This window comes from Acinonyx jubatus, chromosome B3, assembly GCF_027475565.1.
Source record: "Acinonyx jubatus isolate Ajub_Pintada_27869175 chromosome B3, VMU_Ajub_asm_v1.0, whole genome shotgun sequence".
NCBI classification, from domain to species: Eukaryota; Metazoa; Chordata; class Mammalia; order Carnivora; family Felidae; genus Acinonyx; species Acinonyx jubatus.
The window spans coordinates 36122815-36144382 of record NC_069386.1 but is presented as its reverse complement, the minus strand read 5'-3'; the positions used below and the strand labels follow the sequence as shown (position 1 = coordinate 36144382).

The window sequence follows — 21568 nt, the reverse complement described above, 5'->3', positions numbered from 1 at the left end:
CTGAAGGGGGCTCAGGCTTGCACACCCAGCCCCCTGTGGCCCTTCCCCTGGGCCATCTTAATCCTGCGAGGCCACTTCTTCTTTGAATAGCAGTTGCTCTCCTTCCAGAATCCTTTTTTTTAAGGTTATTTATTTATTTTGATGGGGCACCTGGGTGGCTCGGTCGGTTGAGCATCTGACTTCGTTCAGCTCGGGTCACGATCTCGTGGTTCGTGAATTCACATCCCACATCAGGCTCCCGGCTGCCGGTGCAGAGCCTCTTTAGATCCTCTGTCCCTCACTCTCTGCCCCTCCCCTGCTCGTGCTGTCTCAAAACTAAATAAAACATCTTAATAAAAAAAGGTTTATTGGCGTGCCTGGGTGGCTCAGTTGGTTAAGCGTCCAACTTTGGCTCGGTCTGTGAGTTCGAGCCCGGCCTGTGCTGACCGCTCAGAGCCTGGAGCCTGCTTGGGATTCTGTGTCTCCCTCTCTCTCTGAGCGCCACCCCCCTCCCGCCGCTTGTGCTCACGCTCTCTCTCTCTCTCTCAAAAATAAACACTGAAATATTTATTATATACTAGAGAGAGAGAAAAAACGCAAGTGGGGTAGGGCAGAGAGAGAAGAGAGAGCAAGAATCCCAAGCAGGCTCCGCACCACCACTCCAGCGTGGAGCCCGAACCCACAAACCGAGAGATCGTGACCTGAGCTGAGGTTAGACACTTAACCGACTGAGGCACCCAGACTCCCCTTCTTCCAGAATCCTAACCAAGAAGTTGGAGCGAAACCCCTCACCCCTCTGCCCTGAGTGCGACCTCCAACCTAGCGAGCGCATCGCCCCTGAGATTTTGGCACAAAGTGTGGCAAATCAGGCCGCACACCTGAACATGAACTTCGCTGCTGATTGCCCTTCACACTCTCAGCCTCTGTCTGTGAGAAGTGGGCTTCCCAGCCTTCCTCTGCTGTCTCACCAGAGTTAGCCAAGGGAGACTCTTCAAGTTGCTAAGGGCAGGGAGACCGGAATGGAGAAAAGCCTCTTAACTCTGGTTCTTAAGATTGTTGCGTAGCTCCAAAATCCTATTTTGGATGTCAGAACCTGCGTGTTTTTTATTCCTGCTTTGACCGCCCTAAGCCTCTCTGGATGAATGGATGCTGCCAAGAGGAAGAGGGGCAAGGTCACAATTAGCAAATGTCAAGGAGCAAAGCTTGCTTACATATCTAAAAAGGAAGAGTGACCCTCTTTATGCCTCTCTGTGCCCTCTTCTCCTTACCCCTTCCTTCTGCTTGTGACTTCTGCCTCGGCCACCAACTGCTGGCTCCACGTAGCTCACATTTAAACCCTCCAAGGAAGGGGGCGGCTGGGTGGCTCAGATGGTTGAGCGTTTGACTTCGGCTCATGGTTCATGAGTTCGAGCCCCACATCGGGTTCTGTGCTGACAGCTCGGAGCCTGGAGTCTGCTTCGGATTCTGTGTCTCCCTCTCTCTCTGTCCCTCCCCTCCCTAAAAAACAAACAAACAAACAAACAAACAAACGTCCTCCAAGGAAGTTGCTGAGTGGCTGAGCCAATCACCACTGAATGTGGGTCTCCCCTGCTGTACAGAGCTCTGGAGCTTAGCTAGAGGTCCTTGTGGGACACAGCATGGCCCCCTGGACGAGGCTGTGTTCCTCGTGAGTCTGGCCGGCAGTGGCTATCCTAGGGGATTCGTTGGCCAAAGATCCAAGAAGGTTCCCCTTAGTAGATGCTTTTTATAAGGCAATGAGTGAAAGGTAGAGAACATCATGAGACCTTCATCAGTCAGTTGGTTTTTTAAACAAACACCTTTTTATTTTCTCTGTGACATTAAGTTTAATCAAAAAGTTTCCACTCTCTTTTCTAGACCATCAGCTGATGAAGTTTCTCCAGTGTCTTGGAGAAAATGGTAATTCCTATGCACACACACACACACACACACACATGCACACACACACTTGCACACGCACATCCCTAGGGGGTTGGTGAGCCGCACAAAGAATTTATCTCCAAATAAGCTGTGTGCAGGGGCACCTGGGTGGCTCAGTCAGTTAAGCATCCGACTTCCGCTCAGGTCACGATCTCACGGCTCGTGAGTTCAAGCCCCGCATCGGGCTCGGCTCTGTGCTGACAGCTCAGAGCCTGGAGCCTGCTTCGGATTCTGTCTCCAACTCTCGGGCCCTGCCCCCTCTCCCCAAACAAATAAATATTAAAATAAATAAATAAGCCGTGTGCAGGTGGCCCGGTGTCTGCTTCTCTGTGGGCAGGCTGATGCTTTACCTTGTCTATACCCAAGATGATTAACGGTAGCGTAACGGTCTTCGGCTTTCCCTTTCTAATTTGGGGCACTGAGGCATGGGTCACCTCCCTCTGTTCTCTAGCAGGGACACTAGTCCATAGCAAGAAGACCATCCTGCTCTTCCGTGCCCTCCCTGCGTTGCATTCTGGATAAATTATCTCTCGGGAAGGGGAAGGCCCAAGCCAAGTGACCACATTCCTCCTGCAACAGTTTATCAGCCCGTCTTTGCCTGCGCTGACGGGTGACAGGGAGCCAAGGTCTCGTTCCGGGAGGTAGGCCGTCCCAGGGAGCCCTGGCTACAAGACCGACCAGCGGAAACCTTGGACCCTGGGAAAGCTCATGGAACTCCGCCCACAGGCAGCACTGAATGCCCCCTTCCCAGGAAGCATGCTTGGCACATTGTTTTTGGAGGTTTCCTTGACTGTGCTGGGTCCGACCTCACACACATATGAGCCGTGAGGTGCGCTGGCTTGGGGACGCCCGAATGAGCAAATCCCTCCACGGGGAAGGACCCCTGCAATGCAGGTGTTCCGGGGGCTGGGCCGGGAGTCCTGCACATGAGATCCCAAATCATCCTAAGCATCAGGCAGGACATTTCACGGGTGAGGTGCCTTTGGGGGGGTCTCCCCAGCTCAGCCTATAGCCTCAACTACCGAACAATATTTTAAAAACAAAAAAAAGTTGCTTAGCCTCACCTACCAAGAAACCAGAGGGCCGTGGAGGAGGGTGGGAGGAAAACCTCAGTGAAAACCTCAGTGGAAAGAGAATTGGGCTGAGAACCAGAAGGCTCAGGTGGAATCCCACCAGCCTTATCAAGCACTTACCTTGTGCTCCGCAGTCTAGGAATGCAGAATAAATCCCTCGAGGAACACATTAGGCCAACTCGTGGACTGACCCGCCCTACCGCAGGGTGGCTGTTAAGGGCAAATGATATCCCTTCAAGTACTTTTTAAGGTGCAAATGGCTTTATATAGTAACTTTGGTTCACAAAGTGCTTCCACACTTGTCATTATATTTCACTGGGGCCTCACAGCTATCCTAGGGAAAATGGACGAATTCTACCCATTTCACAGATGGGGAAACTGAGACTCAGCAAAGCAAAGGGATTTATGAAAGGTCACAGAACCGGGGCTTCCGAGGGCACAGTGCCCCTTGCACCGAAGCTTAGGGGCTTCCTTCGCTCCGGGATCACCTGGCAACTTTCTAGAAGGCAGAGTCTCAGGCAGCACCCACCCTGGACTTCCTGAATCACACGCTCTGGAATTGGGGCCCGGGGGTTAGGCTTTAGCAAGCCCTCACTCCAGGTTGAACCGGAACACTGCCTATCTGCAGACCACCTGGGATCTCACTAAACTGGAATTCTGCTTTAGTCCCAAGTGGGGCCCAGGATTCTGCATTTCTTTTTTTTTAATTGTTTTTAATTTATTTTTGAGGCAGAGAGAGAGAGCACAAGTTGGGGAGGTGCAGAGAGAGAGGGAGACAGAGGATCCAAAGCAGTCTCCACACTGACAGCAGAAAGCCTGATGTGGGGCTCGAACCCACAGACCGTGAGACCATGATCTGAGCCAAAGTCGGATGCCCCCAGGTAATACCCGTGCTGTCAGTCCACAGACAGTACGATGAATAGTGGGGATCACCTGCGGAGCTTTGTTCAAATGCAGATTCCCTGGCCCCCTCGCAGAGAGTGAGATCCGGAAGTGGAGCCCAGGAAGCTGAATTTCCACAGATACCCCAGGAGACTCTGAGATCGCTGGCCTGGGACTCACACTCTCAGGATCCCTTCTCTGGCGTTCAGGCTTGAGGACATCCACCCCAGCCTCATTTTCAAAGGTTTTCCTCCTCCGCTCCCCGTCTCCACCAGCCCTGAACCACCCACTGATCCCCTGCCAAACTGTGGGTTAAGGGGTGTGAGTGGGAGGCCATCCCTGAGCCACTGGGGCCCTCCGTTCCTCAAAATAGGTCAGAAGTCTGGCACAGACCGGGCTCAGTGGCTGCAAATAGAAACCATCTGTTGGGCCTGGGCTTTGAGCTCCACTGCCCCTCCCTCACTGGGCAGAGGAATATAGAACCCCGGTGGTGGGTGGGTGCTTCTCTGGGCAAGGCCTGCCCACTCGGGACACTCCCACCGGGTCCGCATGCGGAGGAAATTGGCAGCCCCATGGAATACACACCGTACCCCTTCACCCTTCCTCACCCTTCACCCCCAACAGGCGTCTTGCAGTGTGGACCGGTCATCATCGTATCACCTTGCTGTGTGATCTTGGACAAATCCCTTTCCCATTCTGGGCCTTAGTCTCTGAAACGAGAGGCTGGATTTTAGGGGACCCAAGGGTGCTTTTCTGCTCCGACAGGCTGTGTGGTTGGTTCCATGAAAGCCTTTGTGTGTCAGGACCCGCATGCAGGAAAAGCTGGGCCCATAGAGGGGCAGACATCTCCCCAGCTTGCTGCCCAGGTCGGATCTTACGAGTTGGGATCTTGTCCTGCAGATCCCCATGGGGGGATGGGCAAGGTTTGTGATCTGGGAGCATCAGGGGAGCTTTTGGAGGCTATGAGGGGCAGTGACAGAGTCGCTTTTCCTTATTCCTTATCCCTTCATTCGTTCACGTGTTTACTAAACCTTTATCCATACCGTATTGAGCCTGATGGTGAGCCTTGGAAAAATGAGGAAGGCCGAGACAGAATCCCTGCCCTCGGTAACATCCAGCGAGATTGGGAGCAAACACGGGTGTGAGATCGGAGTTCCGATCCCACGTCGGCCCTTGCTGCCAGTGCGAGGAGGCCAGGGAAAGGGGAGCACAGGACAGAATCTGGGAGCTTCAGGAAAGACTTCCCAGCTCGGGAGCCATCCTGAGGGCGGTGGGAGGCTGTCCTGAAGAGCCAGGAGCAGCACAGGCCGGCAGCCTCCTCCTCACGTGTCCGGTCCCGCTCAGCGGAACAGAAAAGACGGCAGGGATCCGGGGCAGAAGCCTGCTCCAGGAATAGACTGCACGTCTGGCCAGACTTGCGTTGGGTGATAGGCAGCGTGCAGCCTCTATGGGATGCTATCTGTATCCTCCCATCTGCAGGCTGTTGAGAAGGTGCGGTCCCAACCAAGTTCATTCCCGCTTTGACCTGCTCTCTGAGGGAGGGAGACAGGACAGAGCGGGGAGGGATCCCATTGCACGGCGGAGGAGGGCTTGCACAAGAGGCTCTGGGAGCCGGTGGGAGCACCGCCCGGCACTCAGGCCTTCCACATCTGCTGGGGGTGGAGAGAAGGTCATTGGGGTGACCCCAGACCATGGCCTTCCCGGTCCCTTTACGTTCTTTCTGGTCAGAACTATTGAGTCAGTAACTATTGGGTCAGTAACTATTGGGAGATTCAGTTTGATCATTAGCCTCTACTAGGAGTGACTTCTGGGGGCCAAGCAAGATTCTACCGCCACTGTCCGATCGAGTTTTTTGCGATGATGAAAATGCTCCGTAATCTGTCCTGCTCAGTGTGTTGGCCGCTAGCCACATATGGCTACTGAGCACTCGAAATGTGGTTAGTCCGACTAAGAAACTGAATTTTTAATTTGATTTTATTTAAAGTTTTTTCGATGTTTATTTATTTTTGAGAGAGAGAGACAGAGCATGAGCAGGGGAGGGGCAGAGAGAGAGGGAGACAACAGAATCCGAAGCAGGCTCCAGGCTCCGAGCTGTGAGCACAGAGCCCGACGCGGGGCTCGAACCCACAGACCGTGAGATCATGACCTGAGCCGAAGTCAGACGCTCAACCGACTGAGCCACCCAGAGGGCCCAGAGCTGTTTGTATTCAAGCCGAGAAGGAAGCTGGGAGCACCTTCATGCTATGGGTTGGGACTGCACTTTGGAACCCTGGGCCTACGTGGAAGTCAATTTGAGAACCTCTGGTGTGAGGAACATGCCAGAAACCTGCATTCCAGCTCAGGTCATGATCCCAGGGTTGTGGGTTAAAGCCCACATGCTGAGCATTGGAGCTTACTTAAGATTCTCTCTCTCTCTCTCTCTCTCTCTCTCTCTCTCTCTCTCCCTCTCCCCCACTTGTGCACTCTCTCTCTCAATACATACACACATACATACATACGTAAGCAAATAGTTCCAACTTTGCCTGTTTATTACCCTGTGTGTCCAGTCCCGGGTTCGGGAAAGCAGAGCCAGCTCAGAAATGGAGGAGGGCCAGGTGACCAGCATGCGGGCTCAGGGCCCCCACACATTGTGGGCACCTCTCCCCTGTGTCCTCACGTCCCGTCCTCACAGAGATTCGGGATGGAGGTGTGGCTGATGCCCACGTTGCACAAAGAGGCCACTGATCCAGGAGAAGGAAGGCGGCTCGTCCCACGTCACACAGCCCGTGATCCCAACAAGACTGAACGTGTCAGCCTTTCTCTGGCAGCACGTGGCCAGAAAGTGGCTCTCCCATAGATCCCGATGGGCCAGCGCAGATCCCCGTGGCCTCCTGGGCTCTCTGGCTGACCGCTCTCCCCCGAGGACGCAGCCGCGAGCTCCCCCTTCACCTGAGTCGGAGACGTTTTTGTGTTCCAGTTAAAGGACTACATTTCAGTCACCATCATCTAGAAAATGTACCCGCTGGCCACAATAAATCATTTCTAGGATCGGAGGACAGGATACAATTTGCTTCCATGTGGAGTGTACATAGTGATTATCTCAGAGGAGAAAAAAGCCAGCCTCCATTTCTTAAGAGGCTACAAGGGCCATTCAGCTGCGAAATGAATGCTCCTTCCTTCCGGGCCCTCCTCCTCTCGGAGGGAGACCGGGATGGCACTGGGCCCAGGGAGAGGCCGCCAGGGAGCAGGCCCAGCAGCTGTGCACATCTGGAGGCCAGAGCCTCTCCCTCCCTCCTCCTGACCCTCAGCCCAGCCCCCTCCTCCTCCTCCTGGCAGATCCTGGCCTCCCCAAGTAAACACTTAATTGAGGTCAGAGCCTCTCCCTTACAGAAGGGGAGAGGCTGGGCCTAGTGTTTGGCAAGTATCTGCCCTGTGCCAGTCACCTTGTATTTGGTGACTTCATCGCATCCGGTGAGCTGGGAGACATTATTTGCATTTTATGGATAGACAAACTGATGCTCAGAGAGGTTGAGCGACTGGCGTAAAGTCACACAGCTGACAAATAGTAAATTTGGATTCTTTCTGACTCCCAAGCTCTGCCTACTCTGTAGTTTCTTTATACTTTTGTGTAGTGCCCTGTGTTATACGGAGCGAGGGCGAGGGGATGTGAGTTTAGAGAGAGGCCAAAGGGAAAGAAGATGAGTCCTAGATTGGAAAGAACGGTAGACTGAGAGTCAAAAGTTCTTGGCTGGTCTTGGCCCTGCCACGTTCATAGCTTGCGACTTCGGGCTAGTCTCTTAACCCCCCTGAGCCTCAAATTAGTCACATACGTACTGTATATTTTCAGTGAGGTTATGGTATCTGCCCATTGGTCAGCTGGGGCGGAGGGAGGAGAACGAGGTGGTGTCTAGATTGGGCCATGGCTATGACGTGGGGGGGGGCTTCTTGGGGTGGTGCTGCGGGCACTGGTCGCCTTGCTGATACTGTGCCGTCAGCAGCAAGGGACTCGCGGAGCCCTAGACGGAGAGCTGTACTGAATTCAGAGGCTTTGGCCTCCTGGTGACAAGGAGCCCAGAGGAGATGGGGCTGTGTGACCGGCAGGACAGACACGCTGCAAGGAAGGCCGTGGACCTAGAGGCACTAGTGGGGAGGGGGGCTTAAGGACCGACCTTCATCCTGTGCGCAGGAGTGGGGCATCCGTTTGAAAAGGAAACTCAAGACCTCAGTAAGCTGAAGTCAGCTCTGGCGTGAGGTTCCTGAGGGAGGCTCCACCGTGTCGCATCCAGGGAACTGGGCAGTTGTGCCTGACCTTGGCTCCTGCCCTCCCCTCATCCTATGAGCTTATTCAACCAGGGTCACTGTGAGGCTCCTGCTAGACAGGATGGTCCAGGGCCGGGCCGGGGCTGGGGTGTGGCGGTGCGGGGGACAGAAGGAGTTGGCTGACCAGGGAGCTCACAAGCTAGCAACAGGAGAGAGAAAAATCCTGGCCAGGGCGACAGAACCATGACCCTTGCTGGCCACTCTGACCCCAACGCCCGTTTCTGTTACAACACAATGTCTTTCACAGAGGAGCTCTGTGATCTCATCTTGGGGCCAGAAGACCATTTTTCCACATCACCCTGATCACAGGTCATCCACCGGAATCTTGAACCCTTCCAGGGTTGGGAAGCTCACTACTCATCAAGGCAGCTTCCTTTTCCATTGCAGGCAGCCTTAACCATGAAGAAAGGTGTCCTTTTTAAGGAGCTCCAATGTGTCTCAGTCTGTGCTGATTGCGCTTGAAAGGTGCAGAGAGGGAGTGTGCGTCCCACCCTCGCTAGAATTAGCTGGGGGGATCCACCAGGATCAAGGCTGTGCTTGGGGGTCAGGGGGTGAAGGGAAGAGGGCCAGATTGTAGCTCATCTCTTGGCTGCCGTACTGATTTCCCTTTGAGGTCTGGGCAGCTCCTCCACCCCAGCCTGGGCATGGCCCCCTCCTCGGGCAGAAGAGGGAGGAGTGTTTTCTGTTCCCTTGCCTGCACACGCATGCAGCTGACCTCAGAGTGAAGTCAGCCCCTTAGTAACTGCGGGGGGAAAGGTCAGCCCCCCAGGGCCTGCGGTCCACCACCCTTCAGAACAAACCCTCAGCGCACCCAGCCGGTCCCTCACTGCTCTCTGTCAGACCAGGTGCTTGGCACTCGTTGCCTCTGCCTTCTCCTCTCCATCCTCTCCCCCACCAAAGCCAAGTGACGAGTAACAGGGCCATCTTTAACCTGAATCAAATCAAAGCTTTACTCCTGACTCCTAAAGCTTGCAGAGAATACAGGAATGACTTTGAAGCTGTCACAAAGCAACATGTGACAGAGCTCTGGAATGTTTTATAACACAACTAACTTGGTGTCTTCAAAAACTCAGTGCCATTAAAAAAAAAAAAAGAAAGAAAGAAAGAAAACAAAAAAAGATGACGGGGATGTTCTAGATGGAGAGGAGGCAAAAGATCACCACCAAATGAAACACGTGGGAGCCACGTGGCTCCCCGTCCTGGTTGTTCACAATATGGGAGAGCTATAAAAGGCATTTGGGAGCACTTTGAGTATAGGCTGGGTCTTAGATGGTATTGAGAAACTGTTAATTTTCCTACATGTGATCGTGGTAAAATGTGCTCGTGTAGGAAATTGTCCTCCTTTGTAGGAAATGCATGCTGACGTAATAAGGGGACAAGAGTCATGTCGTTTGCAACCTCCTTTCAAGTGATTCCACAAAAGAAAAAAAAAAAGGACAGATGTGCATGTGTGCGTGCACATACACACACACGGGGAGAGAAAAAGAAATGTGGCAAAATGTTAATGATAATTAACTTAGGTGATGGGTGATTATTTTACCATTCTCCCAACTATTTTTTTTAATATTTATTTGTTTTTGAGACAGAGAGAGAGAGAGACAGAGCATGAGCGGGGGAGGGGCAGCGAGGGAGGGAGACACAGATTCTGAAACAGGCTCCAGGCCCCGAGCCATCAGCACAGAGCCCGACGCGGGGCTCGAACTCACGAACCGCGAGATCGTGACCTGAGCCGAAGTCGGACGCTTAGCCGACTGAGCCACCCAGGAGCCCCCCAACAATTTTTACGTATTGAAATCTTTCATCATAAATGGTTTGAGCAAACCTGATCTGGGCTGTAGAGTCAGGAAGGCAAGAACAGGTTCGAGTCGCCTCGTGGGCTTGCCAACTGTCTGAAGCTGGGCTGGGTTGTTTCCCAGCCTGTACAAGGACAGCCATAGTTCCTGCCCACGGGGATTGTGCACGGCCCCCGTGCTGCCTCCGTGCCTGGTACAGGTGGATGGCCTCTGCCCCCGTGAGGCCCACAGTGACACCCCCCTTCCCTGATGTCCAGTTCCCATGGCACTTACGTTCCACAGTCTGTTTGCCACCACACGACGGTTAGATTACCGTGAACTTGTCAGGCACCGGTTTCATTTCCTCCATACTTGAAAGCAGAATATGAGTTGCTGCTCTCCTGGACGCCCCTCAATAGCCTGGGCCCACAGGAGCAGCAGTGGTGTCTTGAATGGGACTTACACCTATGTTATCTCCTTTTGATCCTTATTAAACAACCACATAAAATCACAAACTACGGATTTTGTTTTAGAGCTGGAGCACCTGACGCTCAGAGAGGCACAGTGTTTTTCCCAAGGCTTAGCGGGAGTCAGCTTAGCGGGGAATGGAAACCCAGGACCGCAGACGCCCGGTGCAGCCCCCTGCCGTGCACGCTTGCTGTGGGTTTTGAGTGAGGTGAGGCCGCAGGCGCAGTGATGAGGACCACGCGGGCCCCTGGCCCTTCTGAAGGCCTAGCCAAGAGGAGAGAATGTCTTTGGCGATCCGGCCCCAGCCTACCAGCCAGTGGGAAGAGGCCAGTGCCGGGCTTGTGGAGAACAAAGCCCTTGGAAAGACACTCTCCACTCTTCCCAGGAAGCAGGCTTACATCATTCTAGGGCCTGCTGGGGCCCAGCCCCGGGAGACAAGCTCGTGGGAAGAACAGGCCTTCCGAGTGCAGGCCCCAAGCCCCGAGGGTTGGGCTCTGGACCCTCAGGCTGCAGCATCCAGCTCAGAAACACTAGCTGGGCTATGAGGGACACCAGTGGGATGTGTTTAAGAACACAGGTATGCCCACCAGGGGCCTTGACCACAAATGCCTCTTTGTATACACCCCGAGGGGTGCAGCACCGGGGAGATGGGGGGAGGGAAGAAAGGGCAGAGAGTGGGACAGCACAGAAAGGGGAGGAGGCAGGAGGAGAGGAGAAGGCAGTGGAGATGAAGTCACACGGGAAGATAGACCTAGGTACAGCCAGCACCCGTGGGCTCCACCCGGGGTAATGTGAGTGTTGTGGGAAGGGCTCCGGAGAGCCCGTCCAGGTCAGCTTGCCTGAATGTCGCCGGAGCTCTGGGACTCGGCGTTTCTCAGGGGGCCCGTGTGGATCTGCCCGGCCATGGCAGACACGGAGCGGGAGTGCAGGGTGGGGGACTGCACAGAGCCCAACCCTTCCTCTCTCCTGCCTCACTTTCTGCTCTATCAAATGAGCATCCAGAGGGATGCTGGGACTGTGCTGTGCACGTCACGGCAGTTTGGCATTGACTCCTCCGCACACGTGGAGGTAGCAGGGATTATTACCCTCCTTTATATAAGAGCCGACGGAGGTATAGCACAGAGAGGTTAAGTGGCTTGCCCAAGTCACACAGCTAGGCAGCAGCAAAGGTGGCAGTGTATCTGGGGCTGTGTGGCTCCCGGTCTGGTCCTTGTTACCCTTCATCCTCACAGCGACCCGTGAGGCCCTGCAGTGAAGTCTGAACCGGGGAAGAGTTTAGTGCTGGGCTGTCATCGACGGGCCTGGCTCAGCCCATCCCAGGTGCCAGGCCGTGGGCTGTGCTTGGAGCGGAAAGAGAAATTGTCGTCTTGCTCGCCAGACGTGGGCTAGGAAGTGGCTCCCGGGACCTTGCGGTCTGGGGGAGACTGAACTGCACGCTAGCTGTCTACCCCCCACCCAGGGAGGGGCTGGGCCTGTCACCAGGCCGGGTGCCCAGCAGGTCTCCCCATGGCATCCAGGACTCACGTGGACTACCCAGGAAGAGCAGAAACCAGTCTTCAGTCTGGCTCAGAGGCCTTGGGGGCACCGCCTGCCACCACAGAGCTGAGACTGTCCTCCTGGGAAGAGAGAGCTCGTGACACGTGGAGACTAGTTGCTCAGGGAGAGGTGCTGGCCGTCCAGGGGCTCTGAGGAGTTTGGGGCTGTTGAGTCGGTCCCCGAAGGCTAAGTCGGTCCCCGTAGGCTGGGCAGGGAAGAGGGGTGAAGGCCGGGAATGCACCAGCATGGAACAGGAGTTGGAATTTCTCTTTCTTTCTCTTTCATGGGAACTGTGGAATCTAGAATGTTCCAGTGGAAGGGACAGAGCAATTCCTAGCACTCCCATGTCAGACTGGATTTTTGCCAGGTCTATGCTATGGTTTTCATGCTGTATTTTTTTTTAATTGATTCATTATTTTTTAACTTAGCCTTATTAGCAGTAATATGTGTGAAATCGTAGATTTGGCATGCAAGTTATATTATTTCTAACACAAATTAAAATAAACACGTAACTACTAAAATTTAAAACTTCATCTCTGTGCCATGTAAGGGGATCGTGAGTGACCACCTGGGACCCCACTCTGGGCATCGCTGACATAATCCTGACACGGAATTGATGCCTTGAGAGTGGAGGGGGCTTCCCCAAGATCATGCAGCCAGGAGCGCTGACCAGGCTCCCATCTGGGCTCAGTGCACTGCCCTCCAGCAGGACTTTGTCGTGACCAGTCCTGGCAAACTTGGGCAGGGACCAGAGAAGGCAGATGGAGTGGGTGGCAGTGTGGGCAGAGGCTGGGAGGGAGGGAGGGAGGGAGGGAGGAGTGGCAAGCAGGGAGAAGGCCCCTTGGAGTGTGGAGTGATCTGGGCAGTGGAGAAGGTAGGGGTGAGGTGGTTCAGGGAGCGGGTGGGAAGAGGATTTGTTGGCAGGTGAGGAACCTTCCCTGAGATTCTCAGAGATTCTCTTCCCTGAGATTCTCCTTATTGGATCTGAACTCCTTCCTTCAATGAAGAGACCTTTACGGCTGAGCTCCTGACGTTATTTAAATCAAATGCAAAGTTTTGTTTTCCAGTTCCCAGAGCTGGTATCCTGATTCTGCGGTAGTGCTTCCTTTTGTATTGATGTCCCTTGGAAATTTCCTGTAAGGATACTACCCTTGCCTCTTTGTGTCCTGAGATGGGGTGGGAGACATCAGGAGATTTGGCAACAAGGGGAAGGCATTGATGATGGCAGAGTTGGGCCAGAAGCATGTTCATTTACACAGCACTGTTGAGCTCCAGCTGCGTGCCAGGCCCCAGCTGGGGACTTGCGTGTGGCCCGTCGCACATAGAGACATGTCCACCAAGAGCACTCCTATGTGGGCTCCATCTGTGATGATGCCCATTTATAGGGCTTTCCCCTAGGAGGCACCATCTTGTAGTGAAGCTGGACTCCGCTGTGGGCTGCCCACTCAGTCTTCTACGCACCTACTCGTGCGCATCTGCGTTCTTGGCTGCATGGCACGGGACACGCATGCAGTAGGGGCCAGCTGGTTGGTCGGTTGGAGCCTGTGTCATCAATGGTGGGTAGCGAGGGGCTGGGAGGGGCACCACTCCCTTGTCTAGAACAGGGGCTCTCAAACTTCAATGTGCCTCTGTCTCACGGTGTGTTTCCTGCAGGTGGGAGGAAAGCTGAATTAAAATGCCAATTTCTGGCCCCAGCCCCCAAATACTGGATTCAGTAGGTCTGGACTGGGACCCAGGGGTCAGCATTTCTCACAAATGTTGTACGAGGCTCAGATGATTTTGATACAGGTGATCCTTGGACCACGCGTTGAGAAGCATCGCTCCGAAGGGTAGGCTGGGATAGGAAAGAGTCTCAGATTGCCAATCGGGAGACCTGTGTTCAGGGCTCTGCTTATTAGCTGTGTGGCCTGGGACAAGTCACTTAACTTCTCTGTGCCTGGTGATGATGGTGAGATATAGGACTAAGAGATTTCTGAGGGTGCATTTGTGGATTAGAAGCTCTAGAGAGAACCAGAGAGGGGGATGGTAATGGATGGTTGTGTCTTTGCACCTATAGGGGGACATCTCCCCCACCCTCCACTTTTGTGGACACCCAGCTTCCTCTGTCTGTACCTCCCATACGGAATTGAGCACCGTCTTTGACATACAAAAGGCAGCCCATACGTGTTGTTGGGTGGATGGTCTGCTCTGTCACATGCCATGTCCCTCGAAAGTGAAAGGACCTTACATCTTGTCTGGAGGGTGGGATGGGAGTGTGTAAAAAGACAAGAAATGTGTGAGTGCCCTCATGCCAGTCTTTGCTCTTGCAAGAGTTTGCTACGACAGTAAGTCCTCCAGCATGGGGCGGGGCACACAGGGGGCCCTGCACTCTCAGAGGCCCCTTCCCTTGTCTCCACGTCCCTCCACCCAGTGCCCAGGCCAGGCCCTTCCGGAAGCAGTGACCTGCCTGACCCTTGTCTCTCCTGGTCCCTCACAGATGTCCTGGCGTCCACAATACCGCAGCTCCAAGTTCCGGAACGTCTACGGGAAGGTGGCCAACCGGGAGCACTGCTTCGACGGTATCCCCATCACCAAGAATGTGCACGACAACCACTTCTGTGCTGTCAATGCCCGCTTCCTGGCCATTGTCACCGAGAGCGCGGGAGGTGGCTCCTTCCTGGTCATCCCCCTCGAGCAGGTAGGACCCGCACCTCCCTAGCGCCGGCTGTGGCCCAGAGCAGGGAGAAGCCCTTCTTGGTCACTGTTGAGCCTGTTGCCTCCATTTCCCTCTGCACCACCACCCTCTGCCCCGCCATTTTGCTTCCTCGTCATGTGTCGGGTGGCTGTGCCCTCCCCAGGGTTTTCCTGAGGTTCGCCAGAACAGGTGCAGGCCAGGATCCCGGAGACCTGAGATCCGTTCCCAACACTTCCCCAAAGATTGTTCCCGGAAGCCCTTGGACAAGTCACTTCCCTTCGGATACATGGGGTTCCCGTTAACTGGGGACTGGGACATCGGATCTCTGGGTGACCCCCAAGACCAGGTCCGGTGCTGCCATTGTGTATCTCGGATGCCCTTTTGGTTTGGAGGTGGGCAGGGTGAAGACCCAGCCGTAGGCACGCGGGGCGGCTGCAAAAATGACACACTCATTAAAAAAACATTTCGAGCTCTCTGCTGAGAGGCTGGAAATAATTTATCTTCTCCCTCGTCCCCACTTCCCATCTAAAGGTTTTCCTCCTTCTGTGGCCGCCTTTGTGAATATAGCCAATTAAATCTGCAAAACCTAGATCATGAAATTTTGAAGCTCTGCGTTCAGGCAGAGTCCCTGGAGGCCCGTGGGAGGTCACGCGCCTCAGGGAAAGTGCTCGCTGTCAGTCTCGCTTGTTTATGGCTGAGCTCTCCCTCGCCGGCCTGACTCATCTCTACTCCCACCCTCCGCCAAACCACTCAGGGGAGGAGCGGAAGGAAGCGTCAGTTCTCAAAATCCGCCGTCAGTTGGCGGTGGAGGATGGATTTTTCCAGTCTCTCCTACCCACGGTAGGAGAACACAGATTTGGGAAAGCCATAGGCCATGTCCTCCCCCCACTAAAAGGGGCAGCTGCAGTGACACTGAGGACATGGCCCTGGTGGCGGGAAGCCTGGATTCTGGTGGGCTTTGCCACTTGCCAGCCACGCGATCTCAGGCACGTCACCTAACCTCTCGGCACCTTAGCTTCCCCTAATGGCAAAACGGGGATGCTGAATCCTCCCCCGTCTACGTGCATGATGTTGGCATGGACTGGGATAGTAGATATGGAAGCCGTTTGTGGACCACATAGCATAGAAAAGGCGTTTGGGGACTTTCCTGGCAAAATCGTTAGCTCTGCTCATGGACTTTGCCCACAGATGCCCACAACAACTCTTAATACGTTCAGAAGGATTCTGAAATGTAGCTTGTCTCCCCTCTCGAACCAGATGGGCTCAGATCTCCGTCTACTTACGGGACCAGCTAAACTCCAGCCACGTTTGGGTTGGTCCCAACTGGGGCTCAAGCCCATTGCTGGCACCCCTGTGATACTCCACAGTATGTGTGGCTTGCAAAGGACAATAGTCAGTGGCTCACACTGTAACAAAAATTAATTCCAGATGTGTTAAAGATCTAAACATTAAAAGAAAAGAGAAAGGAGACAAGAGAGAAAAGAAAACGCTGCAAGTATATTACAGGAAATGGAGAGTCTCTTTTTATTATTTTTTTTAATGTTTATTTTTTTTTGAGAGAGAGAGAGACAGAGTGCAAGCAGGGGAGGGGTAGAGAGAGAGGGGGAGACAGAATCTGAAGCAGGCTCGAGGCTCTGAGTTGTCAGCCACAGAGCCTGACGTGGGGCTCGAACCCACAAGTGAGATCATGACCTGAGCCGAAGTCTGATGCTTAACCGCTGAGCCACCCAGGTGCCCTGGCGAGTATTTTTTTAAATCATGCAATAAGGAAAGGATTTCTAAGCAAGACGAGAATCCCCAAACCATAAAGGAAGTGATGAATAGATTGGAACAAAAAAAAATCTTTTTAAGGTAAAGTTTCTATACTGCAATGAGACAGGTAGGGAAAATTTAAGGCAAGCCACGTCACTGATACAGGATTGGTGCTATATAACAGACAACAGATCCATGTTCAGAATAGAGAAGCGGTCCAGAAAAACCAGTGAGAAAAAGAACCCAGTAGAAAACAGGCAAACAATATGAAAAAGTAGTTCACAGAAGATGAAAATCAGTCTTTTAACCTACTAAAATAGGAAAAGATATACAAGTATAATCATCTTTGGTATTTCAAGGCTGTGACGGAACACATTCTTAGTGTACTTGATGTATTTACGTCAAACTTACAGGTAGCTTGGCAATAACCATTAGCATGTAAATACGCATATCCACTGGCCCAGCAATCCCACTTCAGGGAATCCGTCCAACAGAAACAGTCTCAAGTATACAAAAAAAAAAAAAAAATGTTTGCAACATTCTTCAGTGCTCGATCTTTTTTACGATTATTTCCTACAGAGAGAAAATTTCTCTCTCAAATTGCTTAAAAGTTTCTAAACTCTTCCTCTCAGTTTCTACAGTGGTACCAACGAGTTTGCTATTGTCAGTAGAAGCACTGGTCTAGAATATGATCAGAATTTGTAAACATTTCAAGAACAGCAGGAAAAACAGGTACTCTGTATGGAGTGTGAGACTCTGGATGGAGATGATGTATTTGTACACATACGTATGTATTCCACGTACACAGAGCTTTTCAACTTTATTTGTTCGCGTTCTGTGATACGTTGTGTTTAAGGTGACTGATAACGGGCTGGCAGTGACTCACTCTGCCAGTTGGTTTCTGTTGTTTTCTCTGATTTCGGTAAGTTTTCACTCGACAGAAGTGCATGATGGTTCATGTAGCACTTTTATAATAGTGAAGATTGGAAGCAATCTGCAGGTCTATCAATAAGGAAATGTGTGAATGAATTTAGGGGACATCCACATGAAGGGAAGCTCTGCAGCCATCGCAACTGATGATGTAGGGGTGCCTGGCTGGCTCAGTCAGTTACGCATCCGACTCTTGATTTGGGCTCAGGTCATGACCTTGCTGTTCTCGAGTTGGAGCCTTGCATTAGGCTCTGTGTTGACAGCGCAGAGCCTGCCTGGGATTCGGTCTCCTGTTTCCCTCTCTCTCTGCCCCTCCCCTGCTTGCTCTCTCTCCCCAAAACAAACATTTTTTAAAAAAACTGATGATGTAAAGCAGTTGTGGCCAAGTGCTCAGCTCAGAATCACTTTATACTTTTTTAAAGTATTGAGGACGCCAAAGAACTTTTACTTAGATGGGCTCTGTCAGTATTTGGCATATTCAAAATAAAAACAAAGGAATTTCAAAAATAGCTATTTGTTCATTTATTTATTTTTATTTTTTTTTTATGTTTACTTATTTTTGAGAGAGAGAGAGACAGAGCTCAAGCAGAGGAGGGGCAGAGAAAGAGGGAGACACAGAATTGAAAGCAGGTTCTAGGCTCTGAGCTGTCAGCACAAAGCCCAATATGGGGCTCGAACCCACGGACCATGAGATCATGACCTGAGCCGAAGTCAGACGTTTAACTGACTGAGCCACTCAGGAGCCCCTAATTCATTTAAAATAACATTAATGAACCCGTTTCACGTTCTCCCAAGAAACATATTTTTATGAGAAATAGCTATTTTCCAAAACACAAAAAATTAATGAGAAGAAAAACATTGTCTTACCCTTTTGCAAATCTCTTTAAGTTCATCCGGCTTAATAGAAAATTTGCATGTTATATATGTATTTATATTAGATTTGTATATCTGCTCCTGCATTCAGCCTGTTTTAATACCGTGCACGCAGCCTCTGGAAAACTCTGCTGTATACTTGTGAGAGAATAGCAGTGAATAAGACACATCTTGTCCTCGTATTATTATAAAAATAGTTTCAACCCAACAGAATCCCTGAAAGTCTTGGGAATCTCCCCAGAACACACTTTGAGAACGGCTGATGCAGGAGAGTGTTTGATGCGAGAAAATTTCATGACCAACTGTTAAGTGAAACAAAAAGGTCAAACTTCATTAATCTCATTAGAAAATTTCTATTCCATCTACCGAGCTGCAAAAGACTGGGAGAAGATACACTTGATGTTAATAGGGGTTATCTCTGAGTATTGGGATCTCGAATTCTTTCATTTCCTTCTTTTTCCTTAGCCATAGCTTCTAAATTTGTTTTTAGGGGAACACTTAATGTTTTGTATTTTAGAGAAAAAATAAATAAATAAAAGCAGTTTGTTGGCGGGAAGAGGGAGCCCTTGAGTTCTCAGAGGCGGTAGAGAGGGGCTCCGTTCGGCCCTCCATTATGTTTGTTGCAAATGTTTCCTCCCAGAGTTACACATGCATGTAACTTGCTGGAGAAAATGCTAGCAAGACGGAAGTATCTGCAGTGAGGGCAAGGGGTGTCAGTGGGGTGGGTGGCTGAAGCAACTCTTTGATCTAGGAGGTCCCCTTAGCTTGAGGCAGGACCGAGTGAGACCATGGGGAGCAGGGTCCACGCCCAGAGAGGAGGTCCTCGGGCATCAGGGCAAATGCCTCCCCTCCTCCGCTTCGTGGGCCAAGCCTGCCAGTCTCCTGCCCACTATGGTCACGCCAAGCCTGCAGGCCTGGCCCAGCTGGGCTGGGGAGAGGCTTACAAACAATAACAATAATGCCAAGTTCAGAACCCTCTCATTATCTGTCAGCAGTAGAGAGGAGCTGTTCCACGTCGGTCGATTTTCGGAAGAAGTTTCTAGTACTTTAGCGCCAGGTTTTCTTTCCCCTCAGTTTGACAGAAATCGCTCTAAAAACAGTTTCCTGAGTTTTTCAGTAGAAACACCGAAAATATTTGGGCCCTTTCTTGGTGGATCCTAATCATGGCTTTGAGCATCAATTATGCGCTGTGGACTCATGAAGGCACACTTTTGTCCCTACTCGGACTGGCTCCAGTCTATTTCCTCCCCCCCTCCCTCCCCCCAGCAACCAGAAGGCCACAGAACATTGTCTGCTTTTGTAGTTCTTTTCTTATCCGCCCCCCCCCCCCCCACATCAGTTATCAGGTGGCCTTCCCATTCCTTTCTTGTCTCTCTGAGAGGCTCAGGCCCAGTGAGAACAGCACTAGCTCGGGAACCCCAAATCCCCGTCCTGAGTGAAACTTCTGAGAGAGAGACCCTAGCCTCTTGGCCTAAGATTTCAGTATTTGTGACTGAAAACTGCGGGGTAGGAAGCGTGGCCACAGCGACTCCAAACAGCGGCAGGGATGATGCCTTGCCTTTGTACAGCACTCTAGCCCAACAAAACCTGAAAATCAGTCCTCTTGGGCGGTAGACAGAGCCATCTGCGTTTTACAGGTGGGGAAACTGAGGCTGCAGAAATGGGCCTACAGTTGGTCAGCGCAGGAGCTGGACCCGAAACCAGCTTACCAACTTCTGAATCCACACCCCTTTCCACTGCTCAGGACGCTGGTGAGCAGATAAGTTCTGGCTGGCAGATCTTGAAGAAGTGTGTTTGTCTTCCCTGGGGCTCTCGCTCGGGCTGCTGTTGTGAAGGCCGAAGGCTGTTTTTTCCCTAGTTAACATTCTGCCGCCAGCTCTGTCCTCTCTGGAGTGGAATGTTAAGCCGCAGATGGGGGAGCAATCAGCACCCTGATTGCCTGGCACAGCTGGAGGGGCCTTATGAATATTCCAGAGACCAGGCACTGTGCCCAGCGGCCTGATTAACCACTTGGGCCTCCCCAGGTGCACCGCCCCTTTCCTGCTGCAAGCCACCGCCTCCAGATCCCCGACTGCAGGAAGGCCAAGCTGGAAGCAGAGTTTTTGCTTAGCCGGCTACCTGGTATCCTGAATGACACCTGGTAGAAAGGCATGAAACCTGGCCTGGACATCAGGAGTCTGCGTCTCCCCATAACCCAGTGGTTCTCAGCCCCAGCTGCATGCTAGAATCACCTGGGCGGATTTGCAGAGTCTCACGTAACTGCTGCTTTTGAATCTCACCTCAAGTCCCATGATGAACGTAGGGCTATTCTCCCCATTTTAAAGATGAAGAAACAGAGGCTCGGAGAAGTCACGTGACTCCTTCAAGATCTCACAGCACACAAGTGGCTGTCCCAGCAGCGGGCCTGCCCACCTTCCAGAGGGTCAGGCAGAGGCGCGTCTGGACATGTGCCTTGTATTGTTGCTACCGTTGTTTGAATGTCTCCCAGGATGTCCTTGGACATTAATTCAACGGGTATTTTATGAGCTCCTCTGATTAGCCAATACCATTTGTCCTATCCCCGCTGGAGGCCAGGCGAGCCAGGTATTTCCTAGACTCTGTGGGAAGCTTCCTGTCTGAAGGACCGAAGCAACAGTTTCGGTCAGCAGGAAGAGGTGGAGACAAGTGTCCTGGAGCAAGAGACCAGACAAGATACTGTCGCTCCTTCAGTCACTGGGCTTGGACTGATCACCCAGCCCCATGCTGGGCGCTGGGGCACTTGAGTTACATCCATCCTGGTCTCTGAGAGGCTCAGGGGGCATCCATTGGGGATCCAGGCAGGTGGGAGTTTCCTGAGAGGGTCCTACCCATGTATGTCTTGCTCAAGGAACCAACTCCGTGGTGCGTGGAGGAAGCTATCGAACGTGCCCGTCTTAACTCCTCCCTGCCAGCCGTTCACAATGATTGGGCATTATTCTCCAGAAACTGGGGCCCTGGTTTAAATTATGTTCAGATGTAGCTGCATATAATGAAAATAACCTGATTCTGGGACTGGGATGCTAGCCTTGGTCTCTAGGTGGGGGTCACTTCTAGCCCCTTGTGCAAGTTCTATGCACCTGCCCCCCACTCCATGCCTGCTGAGGGTCAGTGACCTGGTGGCAAAACATTTCCCCCTTGAACTTGGGTCTGGGGTGTTGCATTCTTCACCCCCAATCCAATCAGTGTGGCCTCTCTTGCTCTTTGTCCCGTCTTTGGTGTTCAAGGGTAGGGGTTCTTAACCAGAGCTAAACAACTGCTCCCCATCTTCCCAGCCCCACAGGAGTAAGTGGTAGAGGTGGGCTTGAGCAGGAATGGTAGCAAAACTCCACAAGGTGTCTCAGAGAAGAGATCAGAGCCCGGAGCAGGAGAGCAAC

The 21568-nt window shown here is 52.3% G+C and overlaps 1 protein-coding gene across 2 annotated transcripts in view; it reads left to right on the top strand.

Annotated features, from left to right (window-relative positions):
- The window catches only part of CORO2B (coronin 2B), a 133409-nt gene that overhangs the window by 55446 nt on the left and 56395 nt on the right, over window positions 1–21568 (top strand). For both annotated transcript variants that reach the window (XM_027067627.2, XM_027067626.2), the window contains one exon: window positions 14424–14624. In XM_027067627.2, coding sequence (XP_026923428.1) covers window positions 14424–14624 — 201 coding nt within the window. The remainder of the gene's footprint in view (window positions 1–14423; window positions 14625–21568) is intronic.